Here is a 26427-nt window from a genome sequence, read left to right as displayed (position 1 = left end):
AAAAACAGGTTAAACAGCATTTTTTGCATACAGAACCCTTTAACACAATACTAATTTATAATTAACTTTTTAAATCTGTTTTGGACCCCTATATCTGACAACCACAAGGGTGCTACCTTTAAATTGATATTAACCAAACCCTTCCGGTCTGGTATGGAGTTTGAGGCGAACCCCTACACCAAAATTTAAAAAAAATGGTGTATGGGTCCCTACCAAAATCCATACCAGACCCTTATCCGAGCATGCAGCCAGGAAAGAGGGGGAATGAGTGAGTGCCCCCCTCCTGAAACATACCAAGCTACATGCCCTCAACATGGGGGGGTGCTTTGAGGCAGGGGGAGCTCCCCCACCAAAGCACCTTGTCCCCATGTTGATGGGGACAAAGGCCTCTTCCTCACAACTGTGGCCAGTTGTCAGGGGCTGTGGATGAGGGGCTAATTGGAATCTGGAAGCCCCCTTTAACAAGGGGGCCCCCAGATCCTGGCCCCCATGTGAATGAGTATGGGGTACATAGTACCTCTAGCCATTCACAAAAAAAAGTGTAGTGTGAAAAATGACAGTAGACAGTCTTTGACAAGTCCTTTATTAAAACAAAAATAAAAAAAGTTTCCCGAAGTGGATGCAACATGACGAAGCCCGCCGCAACCGCCAATCCGAAAAAAGAAAAAACGCTCCCTTCTCAACTCTGGCTTCCACCATCTGACAGCTGTGCCAGCCTGACAGTTCTTAAATGTCTAAGGGGTGGGGGCCACCTGGTGATGTCAACTGGGTGACCCTGCCCCCTTGCGACATCATCATATACTGTGATTGGCCAAAGCATTGCATCTGACCTGTAGTTAGGTGTACTGCTTTGGCCAATCACAATGCACTGTCAGGGTGCAGTGCATTGTGGGGCGAAGTGCATGAATAGCCCGCTGAACACCCTTGCCGTTAGTGTGTTCAGCATCAACATCAAGCCCAACTCTAGTCCTCACCTTTTTACTATTAACATATTTGAAGAATTTTTATGGATGTTTCTTACTTTCTGCAGCAAGATGTGTTTCATATTTGGTTCTATTCAGTATCACACATTAAAGAGGTGCAACTTATTAAAGGTTTTTCTTTTTTTAGAGTTCTTCTGGTACCCATCTCTCTTTACTGTAGATTACTTCAAACATAATCACAGCATAATCTCTATTGCCTATGTTGTCTTTAATTTACACTGCTGCAATGATCTCTCTATTATTTGAAATGAAGAAATACAATGGAGCATTTTTTCAAATTGGGGCTTCTCCCATTTGATCCATGAAATTGTGCTGCAATATGTTAAAGTACTGGCAAGTCAAATTGGGTATGCAGCATCATTCATCCAATCAGCATCTGGGTAATTAGAATCCCCAATGATAATATTTCTATCTGAGAAAAAAAGATTCATATCTTTCTCTTCCTTAGTGTTGGACTGCCTATAAAATTCTCCTGTATTTAATTTACCATATGTTACTTTCGTGTGAAGCTCTAGCCATGGAGACGTGGCTTCATCAATATACTTGTTGCTGATCTTGTCTCATACTCATTTTCAGATTGCACTTGATATTAAACATAACCCTCCACCCCTTCTATCAACGTTCCTCCTCCATAACAGAGTGTGTCCACGGATAATCACAGCCCAACCATTTGACCAGCTCATTCAGGTTTCTGATGCTCTCAAGAATTCAGAATGATTCTCAAATAACAGAGGTTCTAGAGCAGCAATGGGCAAACTACGGCCCGCGGGCCGTATACGGCCCGGAGGACCTTTTAATCCGGCCCGCGGAGCGTGATACTGTCAGGATGTGTGTAGGCGGGGCAGCATGACGAACGCGAGGGGAGCTAGGCTCCTCTCACAGTCCGCCCTGAAGACCGGTGTAGCATGAAAATCTGTCTCCTATGAGGATCTGTCCCCCTCGACGTATCTGCACATATGCCGGAGATCGCCGATTGGCTGCTAATGCCTGAAACTGGCACATGCGCAGATACGTCGAGGGGGACAGATCCTCATAGGAGACAGATTTTCATGCTACACCGGAACGGCGCGGGAACACGGCGAGAGGAACGCGCGGGCAAAGGTAAGTGAATTGACACAGGGGGGACTTGGGGACTTAATATGGGGGATGAATTACTATAGGGGGGATGAATTACTATATGGGGGATGAATTACTATATGGGGGATGAATTACTATATGGGGGATGAATTACTATGGGGGATGAATTACTATATGGGGGATGAATTACTATATGGGGGATGAATTACTATGGGGGATTAATTACTATATTGGGGATGAATTACTATATAGGGGATGAATTACTATATGGGGGGATGAATTACTATGGGGGATGAATTACTATATGGGGGATGAATTACTATGGGGGGTGAATTACTATATGGGGGATGAATTACTATGGGGGATGAATTACTATATGGGGGATGAATTACTATATGGGAGATGAATTACTATGGGGGATTAAATACTATATGGGGGATGAATTACTATATGGGGGATGAATTACTATATGGGGGATGAATTACTATATGGGGGATGAATTACTATGGGGGGTGAATTACTATATGGGGGATGAATTACTATATGGGGGATGAATTACTATGGGGGATGAATTACTATGGGGGATGAATTACTATATGGGGGATGAATTACTATGGGGGATGAATTACTATATGGGGATGAATTACTATATGGGGGATGAATTACTATGGGGGATGAATTACTATATGGGGGATGAATTACTATGGGGGATGAATTACTATATGGGGGATGAATTACTATAGGGGGGACGAATTACTATAGGGGGGATGAATTACTATGGGGGATGAATTACTATATGGGGGATGAATTACTATGGGGGATGAATTACTATATGGGGGATGAATTACTATGGGGGATGAATTACTATATGGGGGATGAATTACTATATGGGGGATGAATTACTATATGGGGGATGAATTACTATGGGGGATGAATTACTATGGGGGATGAATTACTATATGGGGGATTAATTACTATGCTTACTATGGGGGAATATTACTATACTTACTATGGATGACACATACACCTCATTCATCTACTCTTGGTCCAGCCCCCGGATCCAATATATGAACCCATTGCGGCCCTCAAGTCAAAAAGTTTGCCCACCCCTGTTCTAGAGCATCAAATTGTTTGCTAGACCTTTAGCATTTGTGTACATGCCTTTTGATTTTGTACTAGAGTGTTATTTTATTATTGCTCACTCTTGTATCTTAATTTATTTTTGAGAGACTTGGAGCATTGGATTTAGGTAATATGATTTTCCTCCATTTAATATGTAGCCACCCCCATCCCATCCACTTCTATATCCTGAGCCTGCACTGGCCCTTGCTCACTATACACTAAATATTTTTGTAACTCTGACACCAAATATGTTTTTAGTAATGGTACATAAGGGGATTTATTTATTAAAGCTGGAAAATGTAAAATCAGGCTCACATCTGCATAGAAACCAATCAGCTTCTAACCTCAGCTTGTTCAATTAAGCTTTGGCAATAAAACCTGGAAGCTGATTGTTTTCTATGCCAAACTGAGCCTGATTTTGCACTCTCCAGCTTTAGTAAATAAACTCATCGGGGTCATGTCTCCACCAACTACTAATATAAAAAGGTTTGTCTCTACTGACCAACAATGTAAGGTAACACTACAATTTTCATTTTCAGCAGTTGTTTTCTGGTCATTATTGTTTACATTTCACAAGTATTTTTGGCTGTAAAATAAACACTGTCTGATGCTTAATAGATCCATAACCGAAAAAGAGTACTCCAGATTAAAGTAAATTGGTTTGATCATATTCACTGTTTTTACTACCTATGTTGTCTGCTGTAATTATTTGTAAATGAAATCCTTAAATGCAAAATGGACATAGTTCAAGGTGTTTGGATGAAATGGGATGCGTACATAATTGTACTTAATACAGATTACAATGCATGAAAGATGTTCTGCGCTTCCTACAGGTGTAATACAAGCTGTGTGCTGCTGATACTGATTGTGTATTCACCACAAACCAAACGAACCATTGACATAAAAAGTGCAGCAAAAACCAACAAAAAATTGACATACTGCAATGCATGTAATGTGACAATGAACACAATAAAACCTGTATCTCACTGTAATTAAACCAGTGTAATTATACCAACAGATACACTTACAGAATAAACCTTTTTCCTTCTGAAGCATCCCCGTAGGCGTGGCGAAATGCATCCAGGTGAAGCATAGTGACGTTATTATGACTGTCAGGAAGCCTGGCCGCTCAGCTGGAATATGGAGGTGGGAGTCTGTGGTTTTTAAAGTGACCTGTGATTGATTTTCATTAAGCGTCTGAAGTTGTGCACCGCTTCCTTGGTGCACTTTCCTTGTGAGTGGTTTTATCCTATAGTTTTAATGAAGTGTTAGCTTTTTGTGACTATATTAAACTGTGTGGAGTTTTCTCTTTGACTTGAGTGAATGTGCCTGGTTGTGCCTTTTACCATATGGGGGAAGCTGGAGGATTAATCCTGAGGTTTTTGCTCATCATGAGGCTGGTAGAAACTGATGTTTTTTACCTTTTGGTGAAAGGGAAAGGCACTGTTATATATTATTATATACCAAATAGGTCCACAGATCCAAGTGAGAGCAGAGAGTGAATGGTGGTGGGACCCTTTCTTATGATGACACTTTAATGGATCACTGAATATATGGTACAATATTTTATAATTTTTCCTAGTTCATTGGGTGTTTATATATTGACTTATTTCCATGGACATGCATTGATATATATTATGCCTTAAAAGTCTTTTGAGACACTATTTTTGACTTTGATTTATTCTGTGTATCTGCTGGTATAGTTACACTGGTTTAATTACAATGAGAAACAGTGAGGTTTTATTGATTTCATTGTCACATTACATGTGTTGCAATATGTCAATTGTTTGTTGGTTTGCGCTGCACTATTTATGTTAATGGTTCATTATACAGATTACCTATAATAAATCTTAAATAAAACTTGTTACTTAAAATTGAAAAGATAGTTACATCTTGCCCATTAAGGGAAAAGTGACAGTTTCTTTGTAAAGCCCCTCCCCCACCCTCCCTGAAGCAGCTATACTAAAAGTACCAGTGCTTTCCCATCACTCCTGCCTCCATCACAGCCCACATACCCGGTGCTTTCAAGTATATGACCTCCTCCTATGTGACAATGCTCAGTTTTAGTAGTTAATTGCTAGGCCCAAGCACTGTCTGGGGAAATTACCTCGCTAGTCCCCTTAGCATCTGACACTAGCCAACACATTGAATTTTAGTGCTGGCTACGGTAGAGACAGGGACTGTAAGGAAGTGTTTTTAAAGTACCGGTAAATATAATTGGGGTAGACGGGCCTCTGGCAAACATACATGCATGCGCAAGGTGAAAATGTCTCTTTAAGTATTTATGTGGCAAGCTTAAAGTGGTAGTAAACTTTTAAAAAATAGCTGCCCTCTCCTGCAGGTTAGTGCCACAATGTGCTACATTTTAAACAGAGCCTTCCAGGAGCTCACTGTCACCCCTTCATTTGCTTCCATCTTCCAGGTTTGCGTTCTTCGGCCACTTGAATGGCCAGGCAGAGATGCTGCCACTCCCATGTATGCACATGGAAGTCACAATCACGGCACAGCACTCTCTGCATTGACAGTATACTTGGTGTGCCGTGAATATAGAGTGCACTGTGTATCTGCAGTGATGTCATTGGCTTGAGCTGATATAAATATCTCCTAAAAAGGGCATGTTTAGGAAATATTCATTGTACCTACTGGTAAGCCTTATTATAAGCTTTTTTTTTTTTTTCAAAAAAGAGTTTACTTCCTCTTTAACCACTTGCCCTCCGGGCAGATTTACCCACCTTCCTGACCAGGCCATTTTTTGTGATATGGCACTGTGTTATTTTAACTGACAATTGTGTGGTCATACAATGCTGTACCCAAATTAAATTTATATAATTTTTTTCCTCACAAGAGGTTTCTTTTGGTGGCATTTGATCACCATTTAAAACATCAAGATTTTTGATTTTCTACTATAAAACCTATCCAATAAAAAAAATAAAATCTATTTTTTTCATAAATTTAGGCCAAAACGTATTCTGCTAAATATTTTTGGTAAAAAAATTCCAATAAGTGTATATTAATTAGTTTGTGTAAACGTTATATCATCTACAAACTATGATACATATACTGGAATCTAAAAAAAAGTTATACTAGCAATGGCGGTGATCAGTGACTTATAGCGGACTGCGATATTGCAGCAGACATTTTTACACTAACTGACACTTTGTGGGAGCCACCAACATTATTACAGTAATCAGGGCTAAAATATACACTAATCACTGCATTAATGACACTAGTTGGGAAAGAGTTAACATCTAGGGTGATCAAAGGGTTAAGTGTGTGCCTAGCTATGTGCTTGGTGTATACTAGGTGGTGCTTTTACTAGGGGAAGTGATAGATCGTGTTCTCAGCTCTGAAGAGACACACAATCCATAACTCCCCCATAACATAGAAACAGCTCTGTCCTTCCTCCCTCACCAGAACTTGTAAATCAGTTTGGGCTGTGACATTTCACAGCAAAAGCGATCCTCCAGCAGGGCATGCGAGCCCCAGTGTGGCAGAAGTGTAAAATCATGTATATATGCATGAATTTGCACAGGAATGCTGCCCTGTAGCAGTAAAACTGTTATAGGGCAGAAGTAAAGTAGCTAATAACTTATCAGGAAATATACAGTCATGGCCAAAAATATTCGCACCCCTGCTTTTCTTTCAGATAATGCACCACTTTGCCCCAAAAATTGCTGCAATTACAAATGTTTAGACATTTTCATGTTTATGTCTTTTGTTTTTACTGGTAAGACACAAAAGCAGAGAAACAAAAAACCAGATCTGACACATTCCATGTAAAACCCCAAAAATGGACTAGACAAAATTAATGGCAGCTTCTCAAACTTGTAAGAAATATTTGCATTCCAAGTTTGTGATGCTCCTATAATTTGTAATTAAATTCACCTCTATCAATTAACAAGTGCTGACAATATAGAAATCACTCCGGCAACCAGTTAAAATGGTGAAAAATTGACTCAATCTTTCTGTTGTGTGTCTCTGTGTGCCACATGGAGCATGGAGAAGAGAAAGAGCAGCAAAGAACTGTCTGAGGATTTGAGAACAAAAATTGTGGAAAAGCATGGACAATCTCCATGTTACAAGTCCACTTCCAGAGATCTTAATGTTCCTGTGTCCACTGTGCGCAACATTGTCAATACGTTTACAACCCATGGCACTGTAGCTAATCTCCCTGGATGTGGACAAAAGAGAAAAAAATGATCAAAGATTAACAAAGGATTGTTTGAATGGTGGCTAAAGAACCACAATCAACTTCCAGACAAATTCAAGCTGACCTTTTGGCACAGGACACAACTGTATCAGGCGCATTATTTGAATGAAAAGTGACGCTATGTTAGGAGACCCAGGAGGACCCCACTTCTGACACAGAAACATAAAAAGCCAGATTGGAGTTTGCCAAAACTTACCTGAGGAAGCCAAAATCCCTTTGGTAGAATGTGTTGTGGACAGATGAAATAAAATTACAGTTTTTTGGTAAAGCCCATCATTCTACTGTTTTCAGAAAAACCAATGAGGCTTTTAAAGAAAAGAATACAGTTTCTACAGTCAAACATGGTTGACTGAAGTTTTGGGATTGCTTTGCTACTTCAGGCACTGGATGTCTTGACCATGTTCATGGCATTATGAAATCTACTAAAGAATTCTGGGGTTCAATGTAGGGCCCAGTGTCAGAAAGTTGAGTCTCTGTCAGAGCTAATGGGTTTTAGAGCAGGACAATGACCCAAAGCTCACGTGAAAAAGCACCCAGAAATGGTTTCAGACAAAGCGCTGGAGAGTACTGAACTGACCAGCAATGAGTCCAATTCTTAATCCCATAGATGACCTTTTTGAGAGATCTCAGAACAGCAGTTGGAAATAGGAACCCTTCCAATCTGAGAAACCTGGAGCAGTTTGTGAAAGTTCAGAAAATTCCACTAGAGAGGTGTAAGAAACTCATTGATGGTTACAGGAAGCAATTGATTCCAGTTATTTTTTCCAAGGGGCTTGCTTCCAAATGTTAAATTGAAGGTGCCAATAATTTTGTCCAGTCCATTTTTGGGTTTTTTTGTGGAATGTGTCAGATTTGGCTTCTTGTTTCTCCACTTTTTGTTTCATACCAATAAAAACAAAAGAAATAAACATGAGAATGCCTAAACATTTGTAATTGCAACAATTTTCTGGGCAAAATGGTGCATTATCTGACAGAAATGCAGGGGTGCCAATATGTTTGGCCATGACTGTAGTTGTAACATACTTGTTTCACAATTATAAAAAAAAAGAATGTGCCTCTTCATTTTATCAAATGTCTTCTAGAAACAGAAGCCATTTTACTATCATTTTAGTCATGGCATTCAAAAAGGTATAAAACCGATTTTCAGCAAACATGAAGGATCAGATTTTGCACTGTTCTGAAGCAAGTATCTTGACAACTGGTTTGATGATGCAATACACACATTTCCCCGTCTTGCTTCTGTTATAATATGAACCATTGTGACTGAAGAGCAAGAATGATTGCTTGCAGTCAGTTAGGAGAGCCAATCAAAAGACAGAAGAGTTCTCACAAGTGCAAAGAATGGATAATCAAGTAAATATCTTTCCAAAGAAAATCTGGAAGTCAAAATAAGTCAGAAGCTGAGTGAAAGAAAATGCATTTTGTTTCTGTTTAAATAGGGTTACTAACTGACAAATGACTTAGCATACAAAATATAGACAACATATTTGAAAGGATTTTGTTCAAAGTTAGTACAAAATTCATACAAAATAATAGAAATATACACGTTCTTCGGCTTTTCTCATGAATGCAACACAATTACAATTGTTACATTATCTTTTGTAATAACACCAAAAATTATTTCAACAGTGGCTCTTGTTATTAATAACACTTCTCATTTTTAACTTCTCTTCCTTTGCTTGCCTTCTCTGATGAGGGGCTGAGTGGATAGGGATGATGCATATCAATGGAGATTAAAATATGAACGTGTGCTAAATAATTAGTGAGACTTTTAATTATTTTGCTAGCAAGCCTGCGGCAGAGATAATTTAGGAGGAAGCAAACACATCCTTTAACACTTAACATTTATTTTCCATACAGCTTGTAACAAGAGTTTTGTAACAAAGAAGGCAAATGTGACTGGAATACCACCTACAAAGGAAAGAACACATTTCATTCTCTTTATTAATTTGTCACTTAAACCTAGTAGAATGTGAAGCACAAAAAATATCTATTTTTTTTCATAGATGCATAGTCAGTTTGAGTTGGATCTCCTGTTGTTTGGTTGGCTAAATGCTTTATGTCACTTATTGTGAGTGTAGACTGACAGAATATGGTCATAAGGGAATATGGAAAATTCAGTAGTTGTCATTCTGCCACTTTCAAATAAGTATGTAGTGGAATGAAAGACCCTCAAGAAATAAAAAGTGAATGTGTCTGGTAAACATAACTTATCTGTCTAAGGTTCTGTCTGTTTTTGATTCATTCTCACTTTTAATTTAGGAAAACAGGAGTATTTAGTGTAATGGATCTTAAAAATTCAACAAAGCAAGCAAGACTCTCAGCTGTAATGCTAGGTTAATGCAGGCCATAGGTGGGGAGAAAAAACGGCAGATTTTTCTTTTAAAAAACGAAAATTCGGTCGTTCAAGCGGCCGACGTTACCATCAATGGTAAAAAAAATCGGCCGATTTTCATCCCTTCTACAGCTGGCAAAAAGTGTCCCTGCAGAGAGCTCCGCTATTTCTGACAGTTCTCTGACAGTTCCTTCACATTTACAGCGGTTGAAACATTGTATCTATTTGTTTCCATTTAGGATACAGATGTTTTTATTCGGAAACAAATAGATACAATGTTTCAACCGCTGTAAATGTCAAAGAACTGTCAGAGAACTGTCAGAAATAGCGGAGCTCTCTGCAGAGATACTTTTTGCTGGACTGGAATTCTTCTTATTTTCATCCTACTTCTGCTTCTTCTTCTTCATCCTCATCCTCATCCTCTTCTTCTTCATCATCCTCATCCTCTTCTTCTTCTTCTTCTTCATCCTCATCCTCTTCTTCTTCTTCTTCTTCTTGTTCATCCTCTTCTTCTTCTTGTTCTTCTTCTTCTTCTTCATCCTCATCCTCTTCTTCTTCTTCTTCATCTTCTTCTTCATCCTCATCCTCTTCTTCTTCTTCTTCTTCATCCTCATCCTCTTCTTCTTCTTCTTCTTCTTCATCTTCTTCTTCATCCTCATCCTCTTCTTCTTCTTCATCTTCTTCATCCTCATCTTCTTCTTCTTCTTCATCTGCTTCATCCTCATCATCTTCTTCTTCTTCTTCTTCTTCCTCTTCTTCCTCATCCTCTTCTTCATCCTCATCCTCATCTTCTTCTTCTTCATCCTCATCCTCTTCTTCTTCTTCTTCTTCTTCTTCTTCTTCTTCTTCTTCTTCTTCATCTTCTTCCTCTTCTTCTTCTTCTTCTTCATCTTCTTCTTCTTCATCTTCTTCTTCTTCCTCATCCTCTTCTTCTTCCTCATCCTCTTCTTCATCCTCATCCTCATCTTCTTCTTCTTCCTCATCCTCTTCTTCTTCTTCTTCTTCATCCTCATCCTCTTCTTCTTCATCATCCTCATCCTCTTCTTCTTCTTCTTCTTCTTCATCCTCATCCTCTTCTTCTTCTTCTTCATCCTCATCTTCTTCATCCTCATCCTCTTCTTCTTCTTCCTCATCCTCTTCTTCATCCTCATCTTCTTCTTCCTCCTCTTCATCCTCTTTTTCATCCTCTTCTTCATCCTCTTCCTCTTCTTCTTTTTCTTCTTTTTGTCTTCCTCTTGCAGGTCACTGCTCATGCGCAGATTTTTTATCGGTAAAAAATCGGCCGATTGGCCCATTAATGCCGCGAAAATTGGCCGATCGGCCGATTTTTTTCCAACTTTACCAAAAAAAAAAAACGGCCAAAATCCCGAAAAACGGCCGACCAAATCGCCCACTAACGATCCAAAAATCGGCCGATTTTATTTTCGGCCGACAAATCGGCCGATTTTCGACCCATCTATGGCCTGCATAAATCACAGCAAGAAGTAATAGGTTCTCATTTTTTCCAGTGTAATACAAAACACATTGATAGCTATTATTTAAGCATTTAAATAAGCTAGTCTTTAAAGAGGGAATGAGGCAAAAAACACTAAATTCAAAGTTGTTCCGTTCTAACATGCCCATGCCACATGTTTAAAAAAAATGCAAAATATAAAAATGAATGCATATTTATGCATGGGTGAACCAAGGAAACAAGGCAGAGCATTAAAAACTCTGGGTACACATGTAACAAAATTCAGCTCGTTCAGGAGGAATCATCCAAATTTTGATCTGTGTGTAACCCTCTCTGTTCAACAGAGAATGGTCCTGCTAGAAAACAAGCATTTGATCAGTCACTGCAGTCAATGTCTGCAGCTCTGATCGTGCATTCTGAGAGGGGTTCAGATCCGATCCATAGTGATCTGTTGAACACAGCGTTTGTTGTAGGTAAATTAATATCTATAACCACCATTATGACTAACAAAGAGAAACGGAAATCCTTGGGGGCAAAACTAACATTTACTAGCTCCTTTTTCATTAAATCAAATTGTTTTTAAGTTATATGATTGTGTAATGTTTAAAGTGTTACTAAACCCAGTACCCTGCATTCACTATATCTGGTCTCTCACAGTACCCAGAACATGGAAGTGCAATTATTTTAGTAAATATAAACTGCTAAATACCTTTTCTCATCAGTAGTTATAGCAGTCTTGCAACTTCTATCAGTGTCCAGCAAAGCACTGGTTACAGGCTGTAGGAGGAGTTTTCATTCTCCTGTAGGAGGATGCAGACCCCCTGACTTCTGTCTGGAGAGTGCTGATTGAGCCTATGCTGATCACATGCACTCTCCCAAGAAAAACAAAAACCTCTCTAGCAATACACAGTAAACAAAGCAGCTTGCCCCCGAGCCTCTGTTCTAGCAGGAGATATTTAGGAGACACTGGAAGAAGGGGAGGATCAAAGAAGAAAGGATCAAACGTCCTTTTTATACAGTGTGGAGGATTAACCCCTTAGGTTCCACAGTGAGTATAACAAGCATGCTTTACTGCATATACAGACTGACTTTATTGTTGTAGGTATAGTAACACTTTGAATAGGGCTTTCAGTAAATGAAAGCTCTGTTTTCAGCAGTAGGCTGTTTTTTTAGCATGAGAACCCATCTAGAAAGCAAGTGTAAACCTTAATGTCCCTGGCCCTAATCTGACCTTTGGAATGAACCTTACTTATTTATTGTAAAAAATAATAGAAATATTGTAAAAAAAAAATTAAGAGCCCATTCGCACATGATCTTAGACAGTGTGAAAAAGTGGTTTATTTGTTCAGCTGGAGCCACCTGTTACTCTAGGACACATGTGTCATGCACAAGGCCCATGGTCCAAATCCAGAACAGTAGTCCCTTTCATGTGGCCCTTGCACCTCTCCCGCAGCTGTGGCACCCCTTTGTTTCTGCCCCCACCTTGTCTCAGCAGTTGGCAGCAGAGAGAAGGACAGAACTCCTCCTACAGATCCTGCGTTTCTCTGTGCATCCACAGCACCCCTTCATCTCCGCCTTCCTTGATCTCAGCATTCAGTAGACTTCAGAAACTAACTCCAACCCTCCTCTGATCCTCCTTCGGACCCCGCACTTTCTGCTTCCCAGCTCCACCCCCAGCTTCTTCCCAGTAGCAGCACAAGGTAATGGGGGTGTACAGTGATGTAAGGGAGGATGGGGAACTCTTGACCGCTAATGGTGGGAGGAATCTTAACATCTGATGTAAGGGGGGGTGGCAGTGTTGCCAACCTACTGGATTGAAATTCACTGACATGACACCCAAAACTTGCTGGCACAGCCACGCTTTTACTGGAATTTCCAAAAGTTACAAAATTACAGTTTTAAGTGCAATTTTCAGTATTTAAGCTACAAACAAGTACAATATGCAAATAGCAGTGTAATTTAACCACTTGTCCTCCAGGGGATTTACCCCCCTTCCTGACCAGGCCATTTTTTGTGTTACAGCGCTGTGTTACTTTAACTGACAATTGCGCGGTTATGCAACACTGTACCCAAATTAAATGTACGTCCTCTTTCCCATGAATAGAGCTTTCTTTTGATGGTATTTGATTGCCTGTGCGGTTTTTATTTTTTGCGCTATAAAAAAAATGACCGACAATTTTGAGAAAAAAACAATATTTTTGACGTTTTGCTATTAAACATATCCAGTAAAAAATGTTTTAAATCAAATAACATCATAAATTTAGGCCAAAATGTATTTTGCTATATGTCTTTGCTAAAAAAAATCCCAATATATGTAAATTAATTGTTTTTCGTGAACGTTATAGCGTTTACAAATGGCGGTATATATACTGGGATTTTACATTTTTACTAGTAATGGAGGTGATCAGCGACTTATAGCAAGACTGCGGTGGGCATTCTGACACTGGGGGGAACTGACTTGGTGTCACTGACATCACCAGTGACACCAATACAGTGATCAGTGCTAATAAAAAGCACTGACACTGTTCTAATGGCACTGGACAGGAAGGGGTTAGCATGTGGGGCAAACAAAGAGTTAACTGTGTGCTGTTTTACTGTGTGTTGTGTGTGTGTGCTTCACTGTAAGCACACTGCTTTGCATGGCTCTGCTATGCAAAGCCATACAAAGCAGTGTACCAGCAAACACAAATGCTCCTGTGCTTGGGGATGGACTTGATGCAGGCTACAACCACATTAGGAATGTCCTGGAACATGCACCTTGCTGCCCTCAAATAGACTGGGGCAATCCAAATATACTGAATGAGGAAAGAAAAAACAGAAGGCGCACAGTCCTAGTGCATTACCATAAAAAATGTTTAATAAAAAATAAAGTAGGTGTTGTACTCACAAACGACAATATAGTCAAGGCACATCATGAAGAACAGCTGGGTCAACACCGCACTGACTAACAGTCTGCAATAGGGAGTGTAGAAATCCAATAGCCTGACGCGTTTCGAGGACTTGCCTCTTCCTCAGAGCCCCTATATTGTCGTTTGTGAATACAAAGCAGTGTGTAGGAGCTGACAGGGGAGAGAACTGTATTATTTACATACAGTTCTCTCCCTCCGTTGGTAAGGAGGGAGAGAAAAGTGATCCTACATGTTTCATGTTACAAACTGCCTTCAATATGAAAGGTTTCCCTGTCTGTGTAGCCCTTTACTGCAAATGCAGAGTATCTTTCCCTTTTCTTGAACTGAAAGAGCTCCCCCAACACCTAGAGGACCTTATGGTTTTTAAAGCTGTTAGGTTCACCTCATGTATACACTAGTATTTCACTTGAACCATAAATCTTAAACTAAGTCCTAGAAGTAGGGAATTAACCTTTAATCATATTATTTAACCCAACTCTTAAACCCAACCTAAATCCCAAAAACATAACTACCACTCAAAAACCCTAACTGTACCCATATGTTTAATTTATCCCAGTTCCAAAAGCTGGGTCCAATCAGTCCCCAGATCTCAGTGTTTTAAAGTAACCCTCTAAGTTATTTTCAATAATACCCAATATATACCAAAATGTAATTTACAGCCCAGGCATTTGATGTCAATTATATTAATATTAATATATCATTAGTCCATATAATAAAGAAACAGGTTAGTAAAATACTCTGAATAAAATAGTTAAATGGGTGGTATAAAAGGAAATAAGTGCTTGTATTCTATATGTTAGCCTGAAATTGATTTCATGAAGAAGATGAAAAAATATATATACAAATACTTTTCAGTTCAGATAAAATGTCACAGTGGAATTGTTTACAAGAAATATAAATGTCTCTTCTCTGCAAGCATGCTGTATTCACAATACAGAATTTGCAATGCTGAATGATTAGCTATTTTATTCAGCCAGCAAGAGTAATATAGCGTAATCAACTTCAATTATTGAAAAAAATATACTGATTTAACCAAGGTGGTATCTGATAACAGGCACATTTGTTTTAGCTCCATGCTCTGTATAACACGCTGTAGTGAACCAGATAACATTTTTTTCAATGATTATGATAAGATCTTGGTAAGCAGCAATTTAGTAACTAGCCAATTAGCAGGATATAATGCTAGCAATGGTTGGTAACTGCAGGTGATAACCTTTGATAAATGCTTCTCAATGTTCTGTCATTTATTACTGTCTACTTTGGTTGTTTGGTGTAAAGAGGGAAACCATCTTCCATAAAACAAAACAAAAAATGCAAACTGCTATAGAAGCCATGTGTGCAAAACCAAAAAATGATATTCAATTATGCAGTAGAAATTGTTTATACAGCTTACAAATGCAGCAAATTGCAGCCATTAATTTAGATTTTTATACATTTGCTCAAAAGATCATTATTATCTATCCCTTTTAATCAAATTCCTTGTGCAGAAATGATCAAGGAAACTGTTTAAAGGATAAGTTCACCTGTTTGACAAAAAAAATAAATTCACTTTTTTTGCAGGTAGCCTGGAAAGCATTGCACCAGTGATCAGTAGATTGCTGATGCCATGCAGATCTCCTGCAGACCTGTCAGAATATGTGCTTGCTATACGGGATGTACGAGGAAGCAGATATACTAACAGGAAGAATCAGTGAACTATCACTGTGCTCCAAAGCGCCATGGTAGTTAATTGAAAACTACAAGCCGACAGCCGCTAAGGCTGCTGGGACTTGCAGTTCATTAATTCACAGAAGTCCGTGAATGAATGACACGGCCGTGTTTGACAGGTAGTACGGGGAGAATTCTCCTAGACGATCGGCAGGTGTCAGCACTCATGCATTGACCAGCACCCACTGACTGGCTTCTGCTTTGACAAATCACAGCAGAAGTAACGCACCAGAGGCGCTCACATGAACCCGCAAACAGGAAGTGCAGAATCACATTTATATACGTGATTCTGCACAGCGTGGCTGCCCTGTAGCAGTATATCTGCTATGGGGCACCCAGCAAATGGTTAATACAAGTACATGATACAACACACATATCAGGAATATAAAATGCTGAGGTAACATATTCTTTATTGTATAGTCAAAATGTTAACCGATTCAATACCAAGCACTTTCACTCACTTCCTGCCCAGGCCAATTTTCATCTTTCTGCACTGTCACACTTTGAATGACAATTGTGCGGTCATGCAACACTGTACCCATAAACCAACATTTTTTAAACAAATGCATTTTTCTTTGTTTCTGTAATAAAATCTTTCTTCAAAAATTTAGGACAAAATGTATTCTGCTACATTTCTTTGCTGAAAATAACCAAAATCAGTGCTTTTTATTTAATCTGTAGGAAAGTTATAGAGTCCACAAACTATGGGATACATCTGAAAATCGATCCTGATGTACTGACAGTCAATCACATTTCTTGATGTCCAAAAATGTCTGGACAGTACAAATATCTCCCAAATGACTCCTTTTTGGAAAGTAGACAGTTCAAGGTATTTAGTAAGAGGCATAGCGAGTTTTTAAAGTTGTAATTTTTTGTCATAATTTTTTGGAAAATGAAGAAATAAAAAAAAAACCCTCAATTTTAAACATACTGTCACCAGTGCAGTACAGTGTCATCATACAACTGGTGTGGTGGGGATCAGGGACACTGACTGGAGACAGTATGTAAAAAAAGTAATAATCTTTTTTTTTTATTTCTTTTTATTTTTGTATTAATTTTTTTTTCTTTTTTTTTAGCAATTTTTTTTTAACACACTGTGACCAGAGCTATACAGTGTTACCATAGTAACATTGTATTACTCTGGGGAAGTGATCAAGAGTTTTGTTTCTTTACACATTATGATTGCTTATATCAGTGAATGTCACTGGTATAAGCAACCATTTTTATTGACTGAAATTGATTCATTCAGTGTGTATTGTTGTAATTAGCTGTGATATGACACAGATAATCACATGGTACATATAGACTTGGATTGGCTCTGTGGGTACCCTGTGATCACCGTGATCAATCACAGCTAGCAGCACACTTGTATACAATGAATGGCATGAATTGAATCCATTCATTGTTCACAATTCTCATGTGATCTGCTGTGATTGATCACAGCGATCACATGGTATTGGCAGCAGCCCTGTATAGTGATCTGTCATTGCCATTGCCCAGCCACAGCCGGTGACAGATTGCTCCACTGCATGACCTGCTTGTGATGCATGTTCCAGGAGTCATGTTACAATAGGCAGGGTGGGAAGTGGTTAATAATATGATTACATCACTATCAGTATATCCAAAGAAAAGAAAAACAGCACACCGAGGATTGGAAATGTCATAAATGATTGTATATAACTAGTGCCTAAGGAAAAAGTTCAGTCCATCAGCTAAAAGCTAAATCTCACCACAGTCATGGGAATATCTCCTGTTGAAATGTGGAGGTAGATGGTAAATGGTAGATGGTATACCATATATGAACCAAGCCAGTGGAAATATGTGTGGGTTCCAGGTGAAGAAGTCACCAGATCATCCTGGCAGTGAGGAGCTACGGTGTTCCATGACATCGCTCTGCCCGAGTGATGGTCAAAGAACAACTGGAAAGATGGCGATGGTTCGGACCGGAAATGACATCACCGCCATGACGTGACATCAGCAATTCTCCAATCCCAGGGACTATAGATGAAAGAGCCCAAGAGGCTACAGGTGATGGAAAACGAGTTTCAAGGCGAATGCTTCTTTATCAGTTCCAAAACACAATTGGAATGTGCATGAGTCCATATACATAGTGCAATTTAGCAGCTAGCCTTGTTGTTGGTTCTTCTTAATGACATCACAATCAGTGTCAGTGCAACATTTTGAGACCATGTTAGACCCCTTTGTCAGGCATGTAATTGCATGCGCTACAAAGGAGTCCTGCTTAGTCTAGAAACATTGCTTTGACACTAAGGCGGAGATTTACTAAGACTGGAGCACTCAGAATCTGGTGTATGTGGGCATGGTAGCCAATCAGCTTCTAACTTCAGCTTGTTCAGTTAAGCTTCGACAATATATCTAGAAGCTGATTGATTTCTATGGAGAGATGCGCCAGATTTTGCACACTTCAGTTTTAGTAAATCAACCCCTTATTGTAATTTGACAATAAATGTTTAGAATTTGCAAGGAATAATGTATTTCTCTTTGTTATTTTCCCCTAGATTAAGCAAGCATTAGACCCTTAGTAATCAGGGGAAGGTAAACCTAAATGCTATTTTTCTAACCTGACTAGAGTTCTGCTTTGACAGACGATTTGCTTAATTGCAAGGAAATAAAAAGCAAAGGGAAAGCATAAAACTAAGGCCATGGATTCAAAGGAAATAGCTATTTAGTATATTACGATGCAGATAGTCTACACACCGTATACTGTATTATACAGTATATAATATTCATATTATACCACATGTACCATAATTATATATCAAAGGTATATTACATACACAGATACTTTAGTTACAAAGAAACATGGAGTGTTTGTAAGGAAGAAAATGCATTTTACAATCTCAACCTCAAAGACATGCTTTCATTACACAATAACATGGTGTGTTTGTAAGGGGAAAAAAAAGCATTTTACAATCTCAGCCTCAAAGACGTTACCTTCACCCTCCTTTTGTTGGCAAGTATGCACCTGCTGCTTTGATCTTACATTGACAGATGGCCCTTATTTCCTATTAAGTCACAATTTAGTGATTCATTTTAATATACCATGGACTGCAGAATGCCCAGGACCAGATGTCTATTTATTCTCCCATGGAAGAGTTTTCATAAGAAAAATTTAAAACGACACATGCTCTCTTGCATTGGGTTCTATTTCCTGCTCCATATAAATCAGAATCTTTGTCAACAACAATTAAAATGTAGTTTTCGTGCCTGTAAACAGTGCAGAGTGAAACAAATCAGATTTCATTTGCACTGTCAGAGGCTGAAGCAGAGCGGTTAATATTATTTTGTGAGGTAGTCTCTGTGGAGCAGATTCAGCACTATTACACACTTGATTTTAATTAAAAGTCAGGGTACCTTTCGAGTTTTGTTAGGAAGATGTCCTGGGTCTGATTAGCTGAAGCTTGCACTGAGAAGTTAATTTGACATACAACATATTTTTCTTGGGGTAAGTGTCGCAGGAAGCTGTTTGTAATAGCTGTCTTTCCAGTGCCTGTGGGGCCGACAAAAAGTAATGGCTTGTCTTTGAGCAGCAATGTCTCCAGGAAGTACATCTGCATAGCGGTCCCAGGCGTGCTTACTATAATGTCATTAAGCTGCAAGAAGAAAGGAAAACAGGTCCCAACAATGTAAATAGAATGTTTTATTTATCACATTTTTCCCACAACCAACAACTAAATAGATAAACAGATAGATATCTTTCCTCATTTAAATTATATTTAATGTCAGTATACTTATTTCTCCTAAAAAATTGATATATATTAAAAAAAAGATCATTGAGCATGCGGAATGCTCTGCATGTGGGTGTCATAATGAGTACAGAACAGAAAATGGAAAAAGAGAGGGTCTTAAACTTCAACACTTTATACATGTTTTAAAGTATATGTCCAGACAAAAAAAATAAAAAAACATGCAGTATATCTCTGCAAAACATGGATATTTGCCATTGTTTTTTTCTTTAACCACCTCCCGTCCGGCCATTGTATATAAACGGCGGGACGGTGGCAGTGCAGGGTCGGGTGGCCGTTTATAAACGGCCTACCCGACCCCTGCGTGTGCGCGCTCCCTTGGAGCACGCAGCACCGCGATCCAGTGCCGCTGTGTCCTCCAGACACAGTGGAACACCGATCATCGGACGGAACCTATGTGCGAGGTCCCGATCATGTGATCACTGATTGGCCAATCAGTGATCACATGCAGAGTAGTAAGCAAGATGTCACTTGTGACTTCATTGCTTACAACGTGTGAAATCTGTGAATGATCACAAAGCTCACATGGTATAAGGCTATTCTCAACAGCCTTGTACCATGTGACAATCTGTGACCAATCAAAGCTCACAAAGTAGTTCTCAATGGCTGCAAGAATGCAGCTAGAGAGGAGAAATGATTGCTTTTACAGCCTTTATGGGTGTAAAAGCAATCAGTGTAAAAAAATAAAAATCTTCATCACCCCCCACAAGTAGTACAGTGTCACCATGGTGAAAAAAAACATAAATAATAATATAAAAAAATTAAAAAAATGTAAAAAAAATGTTTAAAAATTACAATTTTGGTTATAAACTTATTTGGGTTATTTTTTTTTTTTACTAAAAAGATAACGGAATAAATTTTGGCCAAGATTTATGATGAAATACTATTTATTTGCAAAATTGTATAAGAAAAACATTTTTTTTAATTTTTGGACTTTTTCATTTACATAGCAAAAAAAATAAAAATCCCAGTGGTGAATAAATACCACCAAAATAAAGCTTTATCTGTCTCAAAAAAATGCTAAAAAATTCATATGGGTACAGTGTTGCATGACCGCGTAATTGTCATTCAAAGTGTGATAGCACTGAAAGCTGAAAATTGGCCTGGACAAGAAGGGGGTAAAAGTGTCTGGACTGGAAGTGGTTAAAAATCCTGCAAGTACTGAAAATACCCATTGATCCGGATGATCTGCCAGAAATTAACTCCGCTCTTGATTTCTACTCATGAGTTAAAAACATATACCATTTTGGTGGACTGTATGGTGCTAGCCCTGCCCATTGTCTTTTGCTAAATCACTCCCACTGTCTTCTTATCCACAGCATGAGGGCTAATCAATGTGTAGTCCAAGATAAGAAATTGGGGGGCTAAATAGTCCTTTAAAAAATTAACAGGTATATTTTGCACTAATAAAACAGATAAAACAAAATGGTTTCATTGGTACCAATGGGCTGCCAAAAGGTAGCAGATCCGAGAAATTATTTGATGTAGTTTCCATGCACTTTAAGTCCTCATGCACACTTGACGTTTTTACAGCTGCTGTTTTTGGCTTTTGACATTTTTCCTACAGGTAGTAAACCCCCCAGCATGTTATCCTATGTGTCCATGCACACATAGACTGTAATCAACGTTTTTTGGCTGGGACTTTTTTGGCTCGAAAAAAAACTCAGGACTAGTGGGTTTCTAGAAGAGTTTTTTTAGCTGTAAAAACACTCTAAAGCTGAAAAACACGGCAAAATGTGGTAATCTGGCACAAACTGGCATTTTTGGACGTTTCTTGGACCCAAAAAAAAGAGGGGTTTTTGGTAAAAAAAAAACGCTAAAAAATGCAAACGTGAAAAAACGAGAAAACACTGCAAAACACCACTAAATGCTATGGAAAAATGCTAAAAAAAACCTCACATTTTTAATGTGACTTTATGCAGCTAACGTTACCAGTGTTATCAAAACACCCAGTGTCCATGAGGGCTAAATGTACTATATATAAAACTGTGTTTGCTTTCTATTTTATTTACAAGAGTGTCTGTCTATGGTGATACTACATTTGTTGTTTCGATCCTAGATATAATCAAATCATATAGGGTTTGATTTACTAAAACTGGAGAGTGCAAAATATGCTGCAACTCATAAAAACCAATCAGCTTCCAGGTTTTTTTTTGTCAAAGCTTAATTGAACAAGCTGAAGTTAGAAGCTGATTGGCTACCATGCACAACTGCATCAGATTTTGCACTCTCCAGTTTTAGTAAATTAGCCTCATACTGTGTACCTGGACACTAGATATTATACATTGTGGAGCCACAGACAGCAATAAAAACGGACAGGGGTTCAAAATCCTTGCCTATTCTATCCAAAACTAAAAATAGTTTTTAGGTTTAGATATACTTTTAGGATTTGTGCCCATGTTTATTTTTAAAGCAGGAAAATAGACAATTTGCCTTTGCAGAGGAACAAAGTATGAACATAGAACCTCATTGTCCAAGTTAGGAGCTCCATAGTAATTCCTGGCTCTTATACAGCCACAGAAGAGGATGCATACAGATAGAATATTCTCCTCTTTGAGTGGCACCCCACTCATCCTGAAGAGAAGTAGGGGTCTGGCAGCACCCCCCCCCCCCACACTCTTACCCTGGAAAAACATTACAGCCCCAGAAAAAAATTAGCTCTACCTAAACCTTATGCCTAGTACACAAGGCGATCGTTGGATAATCTGCTTGTTAGTACACAGCTTTTGAGAGTCAATCATGACAGTTCGTGCAAAATTATCCAAAGGGACGAGCACAAACGTTTTACTCATAAGGTAACAGAATGAACGATTTTCATTTATTCAGTACAGTACTCGATTCATAAAAAACGAGTGACCAAGACAGCGTATGATATAGGCGAACAACCCATAAGGAGAAAGAACAACAAAAACAATCTTTGTTTACAAGGAAAATGCTCTTAAATGCCAAAAAAATATTGTTTTCAGGATAGAAACAGATCCAGCATAATAGTAATAATAAAGTGATAATATTATTGCGACAATGTTGTAATTGTTTGCAGAGGGGGTTAAACGTACATGACATCACTTCCAATTGCAAAGTTGCTATGCACACAGGAGGTTGTACTGGATCGTATGAAAATTTTCATACTCTTAGTAGTATTCTTGTATTTGATATGAGAGTAGCATGCAAAAAAAAGGAACGATCATTTGTCTGATTTTCTCATCGTGTACTAGTTTTTAGTCTCCCTCTGGAGACTTTATCTAGCAAAAAAAAAAGAAAAAGACACCATAATCTGGCAATGCATAATATATCTCATTCCAGGCTACTCACTTATCACTGGGAGCCATTTGTCACAAGGCTTATGCCCAATTAGTAACTTTGCAGAAATAAAAACACAAAACATTGCCATCCTCTGGCTAAATTACTGAGAAAAATGCTGGATAATTATTAGTAATTAACGAGGAATAACTTTTCAACGAAGTCATATAGATCACTAAGGTTTTAGCGTAACATCTTTTTAAAGGAAATAATTATCATCTCTGTGTGAAATCATCATTGCACACAGTGTGAAATATGATAACTAAATAAAAAAGTAGGTACACTTAGTTGCTTTTATAAGTATTTGCAATACTAATTAGTGGCACTGTTGTGTCTTGTGCTCTGAGCTAATTTTCTTACCCGATATTTTGATGAAAGTTAGATCCAAAAATACATTACACCTTCTTTTTTGAACTTTATGTGCAATGTTTTCAGAATATTTGCACCCTGTTTTTTCTAGACAGAACACTACAAAAAGCATTACACATCGCTTTACAATGAGAAAATAAGCATATTAACCGTTTAAGGACTGCCCTGTAGCAGGATCACGTATATATACGTCATTCTGAATTGCGTGAAAGTCTCACGCTCGCCCTACTCGCGCCACCATTCATGGCCGTGGATGTCAATCATCGGGTCCCGGACGGTAATTACCCACCGGCGCTCTGTGATTACCGAGCATCTTCGACGGGGAGGAAGATTGTTTTGTTTACAGACAATCTTCCTCCCTGTCAGCTCGAGCACACTGCTTGGGATGACTGAGCACAGTACAGCCAATCCGATCAGTGTACTTACAGTGAAGAACACACCCCCTGCCCCCCCTAGTAAAACACTCCCAGCACACAGTTAACCCTTTGATCGCCCCTCACATTAACCCCTGCCTGACCAGTGTCATTAGTACAGTGTCAGTGCTTTTTTTTTGCACTAATCACTGTATTGGTGTCACTGGGGTGTCAGTGACACCAAGTTAGTTCCCCCCCAGTGTCAGCAGCCCCGCAGTCCTGATAAAAGTCGCTAATTGCTGCCATTACTGGTAGAAAAAAAAAATCCCATTATCTATACCGTCATTTGTAAACACTATAGGTTTCATGAAAATCAATTAGTTTACACGTATTGGGATTTTTTTTTAGCAAAGACATGTAGCAGAATACATTTTGGCCTACATTTATGACAAAATTAGATTTTTAAAATTTTTTTACTGGACATGTTTAATAGCAAAAAGTCCAAAATATTGTTATTTTCTCAAAATTGTCAGTCTTTTTTTGCTTATAGCGCAAAAATAAAAAACACACAGGCATACAAATACCACCAAAAGAAAGCTTAATTTGTGAGAAAAAAAGGACGCAAAATTTAATTTGGGTGCAGCGTTGCATGACCGCACAATTGTCAGTTAAAGTAACGCAGCGCAGTAACGCAAAAAAAGGCCTGGTCAGGAAGGGGGGTAAATCCTCAGGAGGGCAAGTGGTTAAAAATACACAAATATACAAGAAGTATACAGATATAATATTTGAGGATTACTGAGGGATACCCAGGAATTTTTAAATCAGCAGTCCTGGTCAGTACTCGATGTATTTCATATTAAGATAAATGTTTTTTTTTAACCTTTATTCTTTCTTTTGCATATCAGTGCTGCTGGTCCTCTCCAACCTCTCACTGTCTACATGAACTTCTTCCAATGTCAGCTGTACATTATTGCTCAGCATTGTTCAGGACGAGCTTCTTGGCAGTGGCAATGGTGGACCATGCCTGCTCAGTATGTGTAAGCACAGCCACCAGGGGCATGTTTGACAGTGTGACAAAAAAAATAAAAACTATTGGCAGCTGTCATCGCATAATAGAAAGTTCCTGAAAAAGTATCACTAGGTATAATTTTCTTGTACCAAATGTTTTATTAAACAAGGTGATAGAAACATACAAACCATAACAAATCGCATGAGATAAAGCAACTTTAGACAATGGAGGGCAGGGAAACATCATACAAAAACAGAAAAATACACATGTAAGGCCTGCACCGGGGTCCAAATAACACTGTATAAAACAGGGCCGCGAAGCCCACAGTCCCATCATATAAGATACATTAAAAAAGGTATTAAAAAAACCACAAAGAGAGCCACACCATGAAGCAGGCATGGACATCCCTAAGTATGGGTTCCAACACCAATACCCACATTTAAAACTCTAGAAAGCAGGTGAAAGTTGGGGCAGTAGTCTTTATAACTAATAAAGAAAACAAAGGCTACAGTAGCAGTGCTGATAGATGCTGCAGCTCTTATCCATTTTAATGCAGCAATAGGTTACAACTTCTCTGTGTGCTTATGCGCAGTCCTAAATTCCATATTAGGTGCAGTAGGAACATGCCTATAGGTGACAGTGGCAAAAAGGCCTCTGTATTTAACCACCTGACCTCCAGAAGATTTACCCCCTTCCTGACCAGGCCATATTTTGTGATACGGCCCTGATTTACTTTAACTGACAATTGCGCAGTCATGCAATGCTGTACATAATAGATATTATGTAATTTTTTTTACCATAAATGGAGCTTTATTTTAGTAGTATTTGATCATCTTTGGGTTATTTTTGCGCTATAAATGAAAATAAAAAACACAGTCTTTTTTACTTTCTGCTATAAAACATAGCCAAAAAAACTTTTAAAAAAATCAAAATTTCTTCATAAATGTAGGCCAAAATGTATTATGCTACAAATTTTTGGTAAAAAAATCCCAATAAGCGTATATTGAAAAAATTGCATAATATTTCCAACAGGAGCCTGCAAAGCATTGCACCTGTGATCAGTGACCAATCACAGCACTCATATTGTAAACACTAGAAAGTGAAAGTAAAGATGGCTTCTCAGTGCTCTCAGTGTGAGAGAAGAGAGAATCAATCCTGCAGCTTTTGAGTGTACAGCAGCCTATCAGGCTCACAAACTGCAGTGCCAGCCACCCCAGTGTCCCAGGTTAGTGCCCCTGTGTCTATCATTACTGCCCCAGTGTATGAATAATAAATAATGCAGCCAGCCCCTGTCACCTGTCCCATTTCACACAAAAGACCCCCGTATACCATACCAATGTCCTGTTCAATGCCATACCAGTGTCCTGGTCACCGCTATACCCCAAACCAACGCCTTGATCACAACCCTACCAACACTCTGATGACCACCAACTGCCATACCAGCATCCTGATCACCGCCATACCCCATACCAGCATCCTCATTACCCTCATACCCCATACCAGCATCCTCATTACCCTCATACCCCATACCAGCATCTTGACTATTGCCATACCAGCGTCCTGATCACCGCCATACCTCATGCTAATGTCCTGATCACTGCCATACCACATACCAGTGTCCTGACCACTGACATACCTCATGCCAGCATCTGGCATTTTAGGGTCTTACTGATCAATTTTCAAACATATATCCCATAGTTTGTAGACTCAACAGTTTTCACACAGATTAAAAAATATGCACAGTTGTTTGTTATTTTTACCCCCAAAAATATAGCAGAATACATTTTGGCCTAATTTTATGAAGAAAAATTATTTATTTGCAGACTTTTATAA

At 38.7% G+C, this 26427-nt stretch overlaps 1 protein-coding gene across 1 annotated transcript in view; it reads right to left on the bottom strand.

Annotated features, from left to right (window-relative positions):
- Window positions 1-26427, bottom strand: part of LOC149471956 (dynein axonemal heavy chain 3-like) — a 114997-nt gene that overhangs the window by 24239 nt on the left and 64331 nt on the right. The window contains exon 5 of the mRNA XM_089651990.1: window positions 19172-19410. Coding sequence (XP_089508116.1) covers window positions 19172-19410 — 239 coding nt within the window. The remainder of the gene's footprint in view (window positions 1-19171; window positions 19411-26427) is intronic.

The sequence above is a fragment of the Staurois parvus genome, unplaced genomic scaffold (genome assembly GCF_062004578.1).
Source record: "Staurois parvus isolate SC_StPar_1 unplaced genomic scaffold, SC_StPar_1.0 ptg000025l, whole genome shotgun sequence".
Lineage (NCBI taxonomy): Eukaryota > Metazoa > Chordata > Amphibia > Anura > Ranidae > Staurois > Staurois parvus.
Note: the sequence above shows the minus strand (reverse complement) of the source record. Positions and strands in the feature narration are given on the sequence as shown.